The 17081-nt window shown below is 45.4% G+C and overlaps 1 protein-coding gene across 4 annotated transcripts; it reads right to left on the reverse strand.

Moving 5' to 3' along the window:
• Positions 1–9557: 9557 nt before the first annotated feature.
• CREG1 (cellular repressor of E1A stimulated genes 1) lies at positions 9558–16297 on the reverse strand. Of its 4 annotated transcripts, XR_012492837.1 has the most exons (5): positions 15895–16297; positions 12883–13002; positions 11000–11184; positions 10349–10466; positions 10045–10306 (listed from the first exon to the last, which is right to left on the reverse strand). XR_012492837.1 is itself a non-coding variant. In XM_019747436.2 (4 exons), exons 1-4 carry the CDS (start codon positions 16234–16236, stop codon positions 10457–10459), a joined length of 657 nt encoding a protein of 218 aa, XP_019602995.2. In that variant the 5' UTR covers positions 16237–16297; the 3' UTR covers positions 9558–10456. The 4 variants fall into 4 exon arrangements, 3 of the variants coding, with proteins under 3 accessions (XP_019602995.2, XP_019602996.2, XP_074178170.1); XM_019747436.2 differs by having other exon boundaries at positions 9558–10466; XM_019747437.2 differs by lacking the exons at positions 10045–10306; positions 10349–10466 and adding an exon at positions 9558–10038 and having other exon boundaries at positions 15895–16296.
• Between the last annotated feature and the right edge of the window lie 784 nt (positions 16298–17081).

Here is a 17081-nt window from a genome sequence, read left to right on the forward strand (position 1 = left end):
GAACCTCACACTCCCCCTTTCGGTTTGCAGGCAGGAAGCTCTGGAGGTTTGAGGGGTTGGGGTGTGCGTGAGTCTGTCTGTTTACCTGCCTGAATTTTGCTTTTGCTCTCATTGAACAATTGTTTCATTTTCCTTTCTTTTTTCTCTAACTTTTGCCTAATTTTTATCTAATTCCTATCTTGATTGGTGAAGTCACTCCCTCGGCAAATATGAGTTCCCAAAGCATGGAGAACACCTGCCATTTTCCTAGACTCTGATGTTTCATGGCGCTTGGGGAGATGACTGAGCCCTGGCTCAGAGTCAGGCTCATGCCATCTCTGCTACGTACTTGCAGTGTGGCCTTGGGTAAGTCACTCAGTATCTCTAGACTTCAGTGTCTTTATCTATAAAGCACATTGTTGGAGGAGATCTGAGTTTCCAGATCTGTGCTTGGCCTGAATTTGGACTGTAGAATAGTTTGAAATACTATTTCAAACACTTTAGTTAGTTGTCAACATTTAAAGATTGGAGCAATTTACAATAATAAAAAAGATAAGTACCTAGAAACAAACTTAATGAAAAGTATAAGATCTATGTGAAACAGACTTTAAAACGTTACTGAAGAATACAGGTAGGACTTGCGTAAATAAAAAGATTTGAGGTCTGACAATGAAGTTCTTGAACTTGTTGCAACGAGGTTGCTCACCTTCTTTGATATCAGAGGGGTTATTCATTAGGAATTTATATAACTGGACTGTTAACCAAGTTTATTATTTGGAAGTGCTGAAAAGGCTGCGGGGAAAAAGTTAGACGACCTGAACTTTTCACCAACAATTCATGGCTCTTGCATCACGACAATGCACCAGCTCACACGGCACTGTCTGTGAGGGACTTTTTAGCCAGTAAACAAATAACTGTATTGGAACTCCCTCCCTACTCACCTGATCTTGCCACCAGTGACTTCTTTCTTTACCCAAAGATAAAGGAAATATTGAAAGGTAGACATTTTAATGACAGTCAGGACATCAAGGGTAATACGACGACAGCTCTGATGGCCATTCCAGAAAAAGAGTTCCAAAATTGCTTTGAAGGGTGGGCTAGGTGCTGGCGTCAGTGCATAGCTTACCACGGGGAGCACTTCGAAGGTGACCGTAGTGATATTCAGCAATGTGGTAAGTAGCACTTTTTCTAGAATGAGTTCACTATCTTAATTGTCTAACCTGGTGTCCAGGTCTTTGATAAAAAGCTCCTTAAGAAGACCACAATTCTCCCTAAATTAATCAATCCATTCCACTAAAAATATTGGCAAAAGTTTTAGAACAACATAAAGTGATTCCAAAGTTTACATGAAAAAGAAAAAATAATGCACACAAATATCCAGAACACAAAAAGCACAAGCAAAGAAAGATAGTAAATTGGACTTCATCAAAATTAAAAACACTTTTGTACATAAAGGACATCTATCAAGAAAGTGAAAAAAGCAATCCACAAAATGGGAGAAAATATTTGCAAATCATATACCGATAAGGGTCTAGTATTTGGAATACATAAATAACTCCTACAATGCAACAAGAAAAAAGTAACCCAAATAAAAATTGGCCAGATATCTGAATAGACATTTCTCCAAAGAAAATACACAAATGGCCGATAAGTACATGGAAAGATGCCCCACATCACTAATCGTTAGGAAAAGCAAATCCAAACTACAGTGAGCTATTATTTTACACACACTACGATGGCTAGTATAAAAATAAAATAAAAAACAGACAAGTGCTGGCGAAGATGGGAAGAAATTGGAACTCTTGCACATTGCTGGTGGGACGGTGAAATGGTGAAGCCTCTGTGGAAAATAGTTTGGTATTTCCTCAAAAAGTTAAGCAGAGTTATCATATGACCCAGTAATTCTACTCCTAGGCTTATACTCAAGAGAATTGAAAACATATGCCCCCATAAATCTTGTATATGGATGTTTATAGCAGCATTATTCATAATAGCCTTAAACTGGAAACAACCCAAATGTCCGCCAACTAAGGAATGGATAAACAAAGGGGCTACTTCCAAACAACAGAATATATGATTCAGCCATAAAAAGGAATGAAGCATTGCAACGTGGATGAACCTTGAAAACATTACACTAAGGGAAAGAAGCCAGCCAGACACAAAAGGCCACTATAATAGGATCTCTTTTATACGAAATGTTCAGGATAGGCAAGTCCATAGGGACAGAAAGTCGATTAGTGGTTTCTAAAGGCTAGGGAGGGGGGAAATTGGGACTGATGACTAATAGACAGGAAGTTTCTCTTGGGAGTGACGGAAACGTTCTAGAATCAAATGGTGGTGACAGTGCCCAATAGGGTGAATATACGAAGAACCACTGAAGTGTGCACTTGAAAATGGGGAATTTTATGTTATGTGATTTGTATCGCAATATAAAAATAATGCTGAAACAGGCAAACAAACAAAAGAACAGCCGGGAAAAGTCTGTAAATGCATAAGGGGAGTGAAATAGCCCTGCCAGGCATCAAACACTACAAAGCAACACAAGTGCCATATAGTTAGTATGTATGGTGCTATAGACTCAAACATATATGGTCAATTGGTTTTTGATAAAGACACAAGTAAAATTTAATGGAGAAATGACAGTCTTTTCAACAAATTGTGCTAGACCAACTGGATATCTGCATGGGGAGAAAAAAGCATTGCTCCTTACGTCACACCATACACAAAAATTAACTGAAATAGTTCATGGACCTATAAGTAAAATGCAAAACTTCTGAAATAAAATGAGGAGAGAAATCCTTATAGTATGACATACGACGCACAAACCGTAAGCGAAGAATAATTGATAAATTTGACTTTATCAAACTTTAAAACTTTGTTCTTTGGAAAACACCATTACAAAATGAAAAGGCAAGCCATAGACTGAGAGAAATTATTTGCGAACACATACATCAGACAGAGGATTTATATCCGGAATATATGAAGTACTCTTTGAACCCAATAATAAGATAATTAACTCAATAAGAAAATAGGCAAAATATTTAAATAGAAAATTCCCCAAAGAAAATAAATGAGCGGTCGGTGAGCACAAGAAAAGATACTGAACATCATGAATAATTAGAGAAATACAAATTAACACTCAATGAGATACCACTACACACCTATTCACATACATACACCTACTGGCCATATCAAGTATTGACAAAAATATGGAGGAACTGGAACTTTCATACACTGATGATGTGAATGTAAAATGACACAACCATATTAAAAAACAGTTTGGCAGTTTCTTAAAAAGTTACACATCCATTTATCATGTGATCCAGTCATTCCACTCCTAGGTATCTACCCAAGAAAAAAGGAAACACATGTCCATACAAAGACTTGTACAGGAATATTCATCACAACGTGATTTGTAAAAGCCCCAAACTGGAAATCACCCAAATATCCATCAACAGATGGATGGATAAACAATTTACGGAATACCCATTCAATGAAACAATACTCAATAATAAAAAGGAAAAAACTGCTAGTAACTCAACAACATGGTTGAATCTCAAAATCATATACCAAGTGAAAGGAGACAGGCAGGCTAAGAGTACGTACTGCATGATTCCATTTACATAAAATTCTAGCGCTGTGACAAAAGACTTAGCTCCTTCATACATAAAGAGCATCTCAACATTATTTAGTTACAACAAATACTATTTGAGAGCCTACCATGTAGCAAGCTCTGTACTATATGCTAAAGATATAACTGGGAATAAAATAGACAAGGAACATTCACCTTTAAGAAATTGTCAGGCTAGAAATCTAAAAACAATTAGAAAAATGGGCAAAGAACTTGAATAGAAAATTCATGGAAAAGGAATGAATGGCTTTTAAATAAATGAAACATTCTCAGCATCACTCATAGTGAGATATATCGAAATCAAAACTACAATGAATATACTTTTATCAGCTATCGTATTAGTATCAAGGACACTGTTCCAGAAATTTTCTCTTCACTCTCCTGCATATTTTTTTTCTTCTAAATCAGATCATTCTTATCAGTACACAAGCATACTATTTCTCCCATCTTTAAAAATCCCCCCAAGATATGAAAAGCGTTTATACATTGGAGTTTACCATAGCTCTTGTGCTTTGGGAATCCAGCCTCCATGTGAGGAAGCCTGGATAAGCCTGCTGGGGACGCACAGCTCAGCTGACAGCCAGCACTAACTTCCAGATAAATGGCTCAGGCCATCGCAGACCATCCAGCCCCAGCTAAGCAACTGGAGAACTGAAGCCACATGGGTGACCCCAGGGGAGACCAGACACAGGCTACCTAACTGAGCCCAGCCTAAGCTGCTGACCCACAGACTCAGCAGAACTAAAACAGTGTTCTAAGTCAGTACATGTGGGTTGTTACACAGCAAGAGATAACAGAGCTACGCAGTATCCCATCTCGGTCTCAGGAAATGCTCTAGCTTGGGTCTCATGCTCACCTTTTGGATCGACCATTATTTCCAGGGCGACAAGACGAGGTGGAGATAAGACACTATGATGAACAGCCCTTCTGGAATCATTTATGATACAAGAAAGGATTCTGGGCACATGTAAAATAATAGCTGTCCACTACCACTGGCCTTGCCCTGGGCAGTGCAGTGGGAGGGGGTTTGGCCCCAGAACTAGGCCCACACTTTGCAGAGAAGGACACAGGCCGGGGCAGGAGCTGAAGGAACATCCAGGTAAAACAAGATAACTAGCAGCTGTGAGCTGCTTGTGGGAAAGGTCTGGCTACTCCTCTAGCTCCCAAAACATTCTGAATGGGTGGGTGGATAGATGGATGAACGGATGGATGGGTGGGTGGATGGGTGGGTGGATGGGTGGGTGGATGGATGGATGGATGGGTGGGTGGATGGGTGGGTGGATGGATGGATGGATGGGTGGGTGGATGGGTGGGTGGATGGGTGGGTGGATGGATGGATGGATGGGTGGGTGGATGGGTGGGTGGATGGGTGGATGGATGGGTGGGTGGATGGGTGGGTGGATGGGTGGGTGGATGGGTAGTAATATGCAGGATGGCAGGAAGTCCCACACTGAGTAGGCGACGCCTCAGCTATGGAGAGGAGCATAGCAGGGGAATCCAGGGCTGGTGAATGGAGTTCCCAGCTAGGAAATTTGTCTCCCACCAGGGAGAAGAGGCCCTGTCCCTGGAGGGCTGACTGGGGGTCGGGCAGCACAAACACAGGGTAAAGACAAGGCACAAGGCAGGCACAGGGGCTCAGGACGAGGGCTACACTGTTGGGAGTCGAAGGGCTGCAACCGCCAGCCGAGAGAGTGCAAGGCGATGGGCCAACCAAACACGAACAAACATGTGACAGAAAAAAGACATCGATACTGGATGAAATCTCACAACTCTACAAACAAGTCTGGTGAAATAATTATTTTGACTCCCCTCGTTTTGTGGGACCCGCAGCCTCATTTCAGTGTCTGGTCTCTCCCTGGCCCGCAGGTTCAGGTGGGGTTCCTGGGCGTGCTCAGTAGCCCTCGGCCGATGCTCTGTCACTGCCACCATCGCCACCATCAGGAGCACACTCAGGGAGGCAAGTGTGTGGGTGAGACGTGAAGCACTGGGGTGTCCGCGGGCCAGTTGGGGGACCTGCAGGCAACACATCCCGGGCTCACAGACCAGCTTCTGGATGGAGCCCTCACCCCGACTGTGCCCTGAGTCGTAGCTGCCACTCTCCGTCTTGTCCGGCCCCCTGTCATGGAGCTCACAGCTTAGGCCTCAGGATGACAGGAGAGAGAACTGAGCCTCCGCTAGCAGCGTCCGGCACGGCCGGGGAAGCCGGAAGCTCACTCACGTGGTCTCACTTTCCCCCACAGGAGAAACCCTGGGGCTGAGAAGGGCTTTCTCAGCTGCCGCCTCAGGAGAGGGATGATGCTAGAATCCAAGCTGGCCCTCTTCCCCACTGCAACGCATGCAAACTCAGAATTGTTGTTCCAGTGGAATGCGGGAACGTCCCCTGTGAGACCAGGACTGCCACAAATTCTCTCTCTCATCTGTGGCTGAGTGTCTGACATCTGTTCTTCCGAGGCTCCCAGACCACCATTGAACGGGGCTAGAGCTCCTTCACGGCCCCTGCAGGGCCCCCAGCTGGGACTGAGGTCTGTATGCTTATTACCCGACCAGGCACCAGTGGGCAAGAATCCTGCTGGTTCCCTTGGCATGTTGTGCTGGTCCCACAGCTCCCACAAAGGCACATTTATCCCTGGGTGGATGCCAAGTTGTTGTTGGTGAGGGTGAGACGTGAACAAGGGGCATCTTTCTTATTCAGCCACGTTGCTGACGTCACTCCATCAATCTGGGTTTGAAGAACCAACAGTTGGTTTTTCAGTCTTGATGAGGCTTCAGGGAAAACCAATCAGCAGCCTTCTCCTGGAATTTAGATCTTGACAGAGCGACAAGACCTAGAAACACCCCCGTTCCCTTTCTCCTGCTTGGCTCCCTCCATCCCAGAACCTGGCTGCCCAGGTTCTGCGGCTCTATGAACACAGTTCCAGTAAATTTCTTTTTTTTTAAATTTTTTTTATTTCTTTAAAAAAATTTTTTTAAAAAAGAAATTTTAAATTTCTTTTTTTTTCCTCGCCACTGGGGAGGAACCCAGCCTTTTTTATATATTTTTTTATTTTATTGGGGAATATTGGGGAACCGTGTGTTTCTCCAGGGCCCATCAGCTCCAAGTCGTTGTCCTTCAATCTAGTTGTGGAGGGCGCAGCTCACTGGCCCATGTGGGAATTGAACCAGCAACCCAGTTGTTCAGAGCTCACGCTCTAACCAACTGAGCCATCTGGCTGCCCCTAAATTTCCTTTTTGCTGTCTACACTACACACCTTGAATACAAGTGGCAAGACATTTCTTCAGAGGCCCCGTATGTCACCAGCAGCTCTCAGCTGGTCATTGGATTCTTGGAGACAGAGCTAGGACTAGAGGCCAGGTCTGACTTGCATCTGTGTGAACGCCCCCAGGCTAACCATCTGGGGACCCCCCTCCCACCTACTCCCTGCAGCGAGGACAATAACGTGCGTTCCACCTACCCCTTGGGTTTGTTGCAAGGATTAGAGAAATGCTGTGTGTGAATGTAGTCTGTAAAATGAACTCCTACATCAATCCGAACTTTCATTTTTGAGAAAACGCAACCTGCAGGTTACCAACTATAGATATTTGAAGCAAAGGAAAGAAAAGCAAGTAGTATTTACAGAGCTTTTAAAGGTCCAAAGTTCCCAGTAACCTAAAGTTGCCTACTAGCATGACACAATGCTATTTTTACCTATCAGACTTGGTGCACGGGTTGAGAATGCTTTCATATTCCACTCTCAAGACTGTCAATTGATAGAAATTCTCCAGAGCAGTTTGTAACACGTACCAACAGCTTTCTCCCCGCTCCCAGGGAGAAAGGAAATAATCAGGGATGTAGAAAATACTGTATGCATAAAGTATTTCTTTCTCTTCTAATAGGAAAAATTGGAGCTAAGTTCAAACACTGGAGAACGTGTTGACAGCGCGTCACCTCTACCTGCCCAGTGTCCCTAATTTATACAGCATCTCTTTTCCTTTCAGAAGCCCCGATCCAAAATTCTTCCTGTCCTTGTGGTTCTGACAGGTGCCTGAGCTGAACCTGCAATGGATGAGAAGGACCCAGGACCCAGGCTGGGCCAATGAGGGCATGTCCCCCCCGACGCCACCCCTCACAGACACAGTGGTCATTCAGGAATGGTTCTCCTGGCTGGGAAGGAAGACCCTCTTTGCTGTAGGATTGCAGGCTGCGAGTAAAACTAGCACAGTAGGAAAAGGACCAGGAGACGAAGACGGGGTTTGGAGGAATATTTTAAGGTCGATGAACCGCTTTTTGCTTAAACGACTTTGACCAAGGTTTCTGGCACTAGCAACAGAGTGTTAATTCGGGCCATTATTTGGTAGTCAGAGTAGATCGATTTGACAAAATGTACTGCAGCCCGCCTAAGCCACCCCTATGGTTTCTAGTAACATAACGAGTTGATGACTAAGTGAAAGAAGCATGGTACACATCAACATGCAGCACGATCTTATTACTGAATGTTATATTTAAACATTCCATGGAAGCAAAGATTGGAAGAAAACCCATCAAAATATTAGCATTGTGCTGGCTGCTGAGATTATGCATTAAAATTTTTTTTTATTTTCAACGCAAAGATATGTATATGACAATAAATACTAAGGAAAAAGCTAAGAAAAAGATGACATTTTATTGATTGATTTACACCTCCCTGAATTCCAAAAAGACTTAAGTAATAATCATCTTCTCGGATGAAAATGTATAGAGTGCCTGGTTCTGAACTAAGTTTGGAATTTCCCTAAAACATATGGAACGACCAGCTCTGCACGAAATTAGAACGTTGTCTGGTTTTTCAGTCGGAAAACTGAAAGCGTGCCCTGTTACAGGGAAGCGGAGTCTCCTGTTCAATCTCTTTGTGCTCTTCAGTCAGAAAATTGCTAAGAAGGGAAACACGACATTGACAGCGTAGCCAGGATATTTACGTACTGGTTTTACTGCTTCGTAAAGGATTTTCTTCATCCCATGACGTTCCTGCAAGGAATTTGAACCTGGAGCTTTGGCTGTGGTCTGGTAAAGACAGTGGCCTTGACCAGTCCTGAGCACAGATCCAAGGCCAAGGGACGATATCCACTAAACGCAGTCATGTGGACTCAGCCGCTTCAGGCTCCTCATAACTCCCTCTCTCTACTTTTCATTTGCTCCTTCCTTGATCAGAACCTGCCTTGCTCTGTGGGCCGAAACCTGTCCCTGTCCAAGAGCCTCATGCTCTCTCTGGCTAAGGCCAGGGCTCTGTCCGGCTACTGCAGGAGGTCGGGGGCAGGGGTCCCAGGGCACCACATGGAGGGAGGGATCACAAGAGGCCTCTGTTTCTCCCCTTGTCCCTACAGGGCTACCTTTACCCCAGTGTCACCTCGAGGCCACCCACCCCCACCCCCGCCCATGGTGTCACTCTTAGGAGTTTAACTCCACTGGACAAGGAGCAGGTGTCTGCACAAAAAGTGGTCTACAGTGCCCCCTGGTGGTCAAATATAATATACCAGGGTCATATTCTGCACGTTCGATTATATAAAGGAACCTACTGCACCTGCTGTGAACAAGTGGTTGACTTTCCTCCGGGATAATCGGATCTTACCTGAATATCATATGTCTTTATGTGGCCCCACATGGTGAAGACAAAACTCACACTAAGTGGGTAAAGGGAGAAAAACAGATAGTTGCCCTCAACCTGATTGCATCACAAGGCACCAAGGCCCTGAGGGGAGACCCTTCCCTTGACCACGGCTGCATTCCAGCCATGCCCCCAATTTTAGGAAACGATGGGCTGTTTATCAAAGGGAAAGAGTCCAACTGTTCACATGAGGCTTTGAAACAGCCAGGGGTGGAATAAAATAAAATAAAAACATTAAAATAAAAACTCAAATGGGTTTCAACAGTGGCTAGTGAAACAAACTGTGATAAATATGGATATCTGTGTTTAAGAAAATAAGTCCAACACAGTTCATTAAAATAATGCTTTTAATTGCTGATGCTTTGAATAAGAAAACTATGTTACCAAATTTCGTGGACATGATTTTTCTTAAATAGAAGCTGTTCGCTGGATTTTGGGTAAGTTCATTTTGTAGTTTTCAAACATGACACATATTCAACTCCTTTCTCTGAGCCATTGAAGGGTTCAGTGGCTTGATTTTCTGACACACCTCTTTATGAGGAATCTTACATCATCTTCTGAAATCATATATGTAGGTAACAAAACTATAAATTTAAATTTATAAAATTTGGCAGCCTCATCTTCCAAGAAATCCAGTAACAGTCCAACTTGATTCTGTAAACAAGCAAGCAAACTAACCAGCCAGAGTGTGAAGGCAAATGGGCTGATCTTCTGGGACATTTTCCACAGAGAAACCTGAATCTCTTCCAGTCTCTAGGAAACTGCCTTAAACTTCACCCGTGGGGTTAAATTCGCCAATTTCTGCTTCACCTAGACAGCGGGAGAGAGAAGAATTGTTTCATTAAACCGAGTTGACCAATCTTAAAACTTAAATCATTCTAGAGAAGGACTAGAGAAACTTCTGATCGAACAGTTGAAGACTTTGAGTTCATTTCAGCCACTTGAGTGAAGCGAAGAATCGTCTGACAGCCCTGAGTCCTGCCATCCCCGGCCCAGGACTCGACTTCAGCCAGCACCTTCCTGTCCCAGGATGACACCTTCCTGTCCCAGGATGACACCTTCCTGTCCAGGATGACACCTTCCTGTTCCAAGATGACACCTTCCTGTCCCAGGATGAAACCTTCCTGTTCCAAGATGACACCTTCCTGTTCCAAGATGACACCTTCCTATCCAGGATGAGGCTGACACATGTTAGTAATTCACTATTTGGGCCGTGTGGTTCTCTCATTCAAGAATATCTGAAGGTTTAAAAGATGAAAACAGTTGAGAACAGGAGGAGTCCTGAACATCAGGGCAAAAGAGCAGTGATCAGCCGGTGCCCGATGATGCTGAGTTCAGCCGGGCAGGTGACCTTGGCCCTTTTTCCTTTTGCAGCCTTGACCATGGCTATCAGGAAATCCACCTCCAGGGAAGGGAGACCGGGCAAATCTGTAATCCACGAGCTCTCCTTCCCTGTGTCCTTGCTGGGGACTGTGTGGGCGCCCCAGAGGGGAGACAGGCCTGGTGCAGACATTCTGCTGCTCAGACTTAACCGTGAGAGAAGGCACGGTTTTAAAAAATGTATTTTTATAAATGTATTTCAATATAGTTGGTTTCCTTTGTAATCCTACATATTTCATGCATTTAAAAAATACGATTCTGAGGGTGGTCACAGGCTTTACCAGCTTGCCGAAGGGGTCCATGGTATGTGAAATGGACCCTGCTTAAGAGAGTTAAGGACCACTGATTAGGGCTGCAAAATAAGTTGAACGATATATAAATCAATACTTACTGAAATGTGACATTATAATATTCTTCAGGAGTCACAATTTTTGGTCCACCGAAGTAGTCCAGGAGCCAGATATTGGTTATATTCAACTTAGCCACGAACCAATTATGGCTGGAAGGCCAGGTTTTCATCTCAGGGTGTCGAATGAACAATGATTGCTTGGCAAAGTCACCTTCTGTCTCATTCACCTAAAAGACACATGTGAAATTAACATTCTCATAGCAGTGACATTTCTCATCTGTTAAGAATGTGTGATTCTAGCATTCTTAAAATCCTAAAGAGTGAGTTTAGTTACAGATCCTGATTTTAGAAACCTTTTATATTTTTCAAAAAACTGAGATATAATTGGCATAGAACATTGTATTAGTTTTCGGTGTAACACGTAATGATTTGCTACATGCATACAGTGTGAAGTGATTGCCACAGTAAGTTTAGTCAACATCCATGACCACATACACTTAAAAAAAACTTTTCTCTTTTTTCTTTTTTCTTTTTCCCGTGATATGAACTTTTAAGATCTACTATAAATCCTGATTTTAAATTGAAGAAATCAAGAGAAAGTAAAGGCAGCTCGGGGAAATGCAGAGAACAATGAAGACTTGAAACACTGGTGAGAACAGACATGATTTTGGGGGTGGAAAACCATCACGAGTGCCAGTTTTCATTGCTACCCAGCAATTCTGAGCTATCAGAGTCACTGGCACAAGGTACTATCATAAAATGCTCCCAGTGCTTACGATGTGTAACAAGAGCACATTTATCCCAGGACAAGCACATGTTAGACGTGAGATGCACACACACAAAGGGTGACAATCTTTAGAGGACGCACAACGGAATTCGAGAGCATTGGCTGCCCCTCCCCTTTTCTCCTGCCTGGGAAGGCCACTCAACTACAGAGATGCCTCCACATAGAACTTTGAGACCATAAATGAAACTTGTCTGAGGTACTGAGATTGACAAAGTCCAAAAGCAAATCTGCTGGCTCAGCCATCAGATCAGTGCTCATGACATCTTCCCATGGTTTTGTTGAAACTCTTCCCTCTGGCACTCACCCTAAACCACCCAAAGGCGCATCCAAGTCCTTAGTAATGGATATGCCCCTTTTCACCTACTTAGGAGGCTCTCTGCTCTAAGCCACTGTTATAATGCAGAGCCAGGAACCCAAATGTGGGAAATGCTGGACAGTGTACAGCATGGTCAAGAGTGAGCTTTGCTTAGATGCTCCTTATGTAGGGTCTGTATAGCTATTGGCTCTGTTTGGCTTCAAAAAAACAGTGTCATGGGGCAGCCAGTTGGCTCAGTTGGTTAGTGTGTGAAGCTCACAGCACCAGGGTTGCCGGTTCGATCCCCACATGGGCCACTGTGACCTGCACCCTCCACAACTAGATTGAAACAACTACTTGACTTGGAGCTGATGGGTCCTGGAAAGACACACTTAAAATACATTTTTAAAAAGTTTTAAAAACACAAAATCAGCTCCTCATAAATACCTCATTGAACACCTATAGGAAAACAACCTTTAGTTTTCATGAAACATATTTTCTAACTCTGCATCTCAATCACAATCATTTGTATTTTATTCTCAAATGATCTTTTCTTTCACTGTTCATAAAATGATGCTCTTCGGAAACCAGTGTCACAGACAACAGTAGGAGGAAGCGGGGTGGGAGGAAGTAGAAGAGGGCAAAGGGGGTCAAATATATGGGGACGGAAGGAGAACTGACTCTGGGTGGTGAGCACCCCATGTGACATACAGATGATGTGTTACAGAATTGTACACTTGAAACCTATGTCGTTTTATTAATCAGTGTCACCCCCAATAAATCTAATAAAATTTTAGAAAATGAAAGAAAACCAGTCGTTGTTCTTATAGGGTAACTGTTTACCTTGATCACAGTTCCTGCCAGTATGAGATGAGCGCAGAGAGGGCTTTGGGGATCAAACCCATGTTTCCTGCAGAAGTCGGTCTGCGCCAATGACATGGTCAGCGTAGCACCCGGATTCGCCTGTGGAGAGGAAATAAAGACCCTCTCATGGGAAATACTGCTCTGGACAGGTAGGAAATTTCACAGGTCGTACACACACCATCCCCAGAGCTTGACTGTTCTTCCGTGACACAATGAAGGGTACAACACTTCCTTCCACTTGGGAAAATTACTTTTAAGATACAGAATAATTTTGACCCATTCTCCAGAGGGCGGGGGAATGTTCTAATTAAAAATTAACTAAGAATTGTTTTAACACTTATTTTCTTAAACTCTTAATTTGTCCCATATTCGCCAGAGAAATTAAAATTGCAGTACCACTTAAATATAAGCCTTCACTGACAGATCTGAAGGGTAGACTCTCACGTGAAACTGATACATAAAAATACCAGTTGCTCAACTAGCTGATTACATAGTGTCAGCAAGAAAGTAGTTGAGTCATGCTTCTTGGTTATCTTACGCTAGCAGAAATTGTCATGGGGTTTCAACACTGGAGAAGTTGCTCATTCCTGCTCTAACAACAAGAGAATTCTTAGGTCCAAAAAGTGAGGCAAGCAGAATTTCTAACTTTTCTAATTCAGAAGTCAGCTCCACAAAAGGCAATGTTGACAGAGTATAGCAAAAGTCACACGAAGCATTTCAGCCTATTTAGCTCTTTAAATTCCAAGTGTCTTGTGTGGGGAATTTTGCCATCTCACAGTGACCTGTCAAAACAGTGAGTCAGACATGGATCTCCTTGAAACCATTTAGCCAAATATTTGCTGTCTGTAAACTATTAGGCAAGACACTATAGGAGACCCAGAAAAAAGAGGGGGTGGGGAGCTCAGATACAAGTCTCTCCCTTCTGTGAGTTTACAATCTGGTTCAGACATAAGCAAAACTTACATAATGCAAAACAAAGATACAGGAGGTCAAATGGCAGCACAAAACTAATGGTCCAGTGAATGGACAGTTAAATGTATTCAAAGTTCAGTGTAAGGAGACCTCAGCATAGCCATAGAAGCTACAGGGAGCCTTTATAAGATATTCAAAATCAGGAGAGAAGTGGGAGGATGTATTTAACGTAAAGGTTGCATGACTGCAAAAAGACAGAATTGGCGACATGTAGGGAGGGATTGAGAACAGTGGGAAACCCAATTTGCTTGAAGGAGAGGCTTTTGGGGGTGTGGGGGAACGGGACAGGGGGCTTAAGTCCAAGCTCAGGAGTCAAGATTGCATTATGTAGGCTGGCATCTGTCAGTGCTTTCTAAGAACCAGCTGCCTGGAGAGCTTGTTAAATTGCAGATTTCGGGGCTCCCTTCCCAACCTAGGTATTGGCATTTTAAACAAACACTGCAGGTGGATGGGAACCTGCGGATGTTGGTAGAGGTTTCTGAACAGAGGGCAGTGCCGAATGGTGCTCTGTTCATGTCCGTCTGGTGGGCAGGGTGGAAAGGAGCAGACAGAGGTCAGAAGAAGGAGGAAACGTGGCAATTAGAAAGCAACCCTGACTGGGTTAATCGATGGAATCAGACTAATTCTGATGTGGCCACGCCTTTTCACTCCATCATGGAAACCTGAAAGCCTGGGCAGGGTCCTCAGCACTGTCTCTTCCTAGATTGGCCAGAGATCTGGGCTGCAGTCCTAACTGACAGCCATTAGTGGGCTGGTCACAGGTGAGCCCCCACCTCCGAGTGATAGTTCCCTGGACCCTACAATGGGGATCATGATATCATCATAAGCTTAAATACTGTATCATGGACAGTTGTAGTTCTCAATCACCTTCCCCATTGGAAGCACCAGGAAGGATTGTTTTTTTCTTTGTGTGGTTTTTTTTTTTTTTTGGGGGGGGGTCTTTTAATAAAATGTGTTTTAATAAAATGCCTTGGCATTGCCTTTTAAAGAGTCTTCCCAGGTGACTGTATTTGCAGCCAAGGTTGAGCCCACGGAGGGAGTGGAACGAGCCCGCTTTGAGCCAATGCCTCAGGGAGTGACATGGGCTGGGAACTAGAAAACGGTGCGCAGGGTGTCTGTGCTTTGGCTAAAGGAGGCAGCGGCTTCTGATTTTGCTCAGAGAATTGCAGGCCCCCAATTGTTCAAAAAGTTACAAATTTAGATTTTTAATGGCAATCCCAACTAACTCAAATTTATTAAAAAACAAAACAGAACTCTGTGTGGGCCAAAGAAGACTGGTTGGTGAGACATTCAGTTCAAGGCCACCAGTCTGTGTGACCTGTGTTTTGGAGGCAGGTGGACCTGGGGTGAGACTCCAGTGCGGCCACTGGCTTCGGGAAAGTCAGCTTAATCAACAATGTTGTACTTTCCCAATTAAACTCACATCTGGACTCTGTCAAAAAGACGCTCTACCAAATCAGGCTCCTCCCTGGACGCTATGGCTCTAGCCTCCCAGCTCTGTCTGTGACCCCTCTCTTGAGACAGCGGGGATCCACCAGAGATGTAAACCTGGCCCTGCCTACGAAAGGTGGGTGACGGGTGAGGAGGAGATGGGTTTCCAGTCCTGCCTCTTATGGAGGAACCCAACGTGCACGGAGGCCACGATGCTGTTAACTTCTTGGGGCAGAAGGGAAACCTCTGCGTTCAGAAGGGGGTTAAGAAAGAGAAACCCGAAGCCACGCACCCAAAGTGCTTAACTACCCCACAAGCTCACGCCCTCTGAAACGTTTAATAAGAGTCCAGTTTATGAGACATCGTGGCCCAAGACGACTCGGGGGGAGACGGCAAAGGGTTTACCCCGCCCGTAGCCCTGTGGTGGGGGCGTGTATGAAATTCCCTGGTATTCACCTGCCCAATAACGGGGTCGCTGCAGTGCCCACCCGGCCAGCACCGGGCGCAGGGGCAGGGGTGTGAGCCCGCTGACCCTCCTGGGCAGGGTGCAGGCCACAGAGGAAAGGCTGGCCCTCCGGCCACGCTCACCTGCAGGTTGCCCACCGACTGCTGCAAGGGGCTCAGGTAGAAGTAGGGCACGCCGCTGCCTGCGCCCGGGGGCCCGTCGCTGAGCGACAGGACGTCGGCGAAAGGCTGGCCGAGCACCGCTTCCTGCGTGGAGATGGTGGCCAGCGCGCCCCAGTCGCAGACATGCGTCACGAAGCGGGCCACGCGTGCCGCGTCCTCGCGGGGCGGCAGCGGCGGCATCAGCGCGCCGGTGTCCCAGTCCCCGTGGCCCTTGCCGCCCCGGCCCCACGCCGGCGCCACCAGCAGCGCCACCAGCACCGGCGCCAGCAGGGCGACGAGCAACGCGCGGGCAGGCCCGGCCATGGCGGCCACTCCGGAGACAGTCCTCGCCCCGCGACCTCCACCCGCCCTGTGTTAGCCAAGGGCCTGGGCCCCGCCCACCGCGGGGCAGGCCCCACCCCTTATGAGAGGGACCAATCGGAGTAAGGGACGCAGGGGGCGGGTCCCTCGTCGCCCCGCAACCTGCAGGGCTGGTCTGGCGACCAGGCCGCGGCTCCACCCCGCTGCTCTGTAAGGATTGCGAAACGGTCCTGAGAGGGCTGTTGTTTTGTTTGACAGATGGAAAAACGGAGGCTTAGCGAAATTAAGCAATTTGCCTAAGTTATTCCACTGGGAAAGGACCAGCCTCTACGCGCGCGTATATACACATGTATGCGCACACACCTTTCTTAATACCTTTGGCTATGGGTAGCTGGCATCGGAGAGGAAATGTTGCATTTTATACACATGCTCTTCTTTGCTGTTTACTTCACTGTCCTCACCAAACAGCAGCAAGGGTCCCAGGCGTGGAGGACAGAAGCCCCAAAGTTTAAGACCTCTCAAGGACGCCTGGCCCAGACCTCTCTCAGACAGGGACACGAAGGGGTTGTTAGTCCACCGTGTGCCAGGCACAAATTTGAACTCATCGAAACCGTTTTTGGACCTGTTACGTCATCAGGCCTGGAGTCAATGATTTCATAGATTTATTGCTCTTACTGACCCTTCTCACCCCATGGAAGTAGCATTTCCTTTAGCTTCTGCTAAGAAGGTCTCTTCCATTCTGTCAAGGGTGCCTCTTTATTCCAATATTCTGGGAATTGTTAAATAAGCTCATCCTCCCTGACATGCATTCTTGGTCATCATACACTTTGGGATCACTTCCTCAGAGT

The sequence above is a fragment of the Rhinolophus sinicus genome, linkage group LG17 (assembly GCF_036562045.2).
Source record: "Rhinolophus sinicus isolate RSC01 linkage group LG17, ASM3656204v1, whole genome shotgun sequence".
NCBI lineage: Eukaryota > Metazoa > Chordata > Mammalia > Chiroptera > Rhinolophidae > Rhinolophus > Rhinolophus sinicus.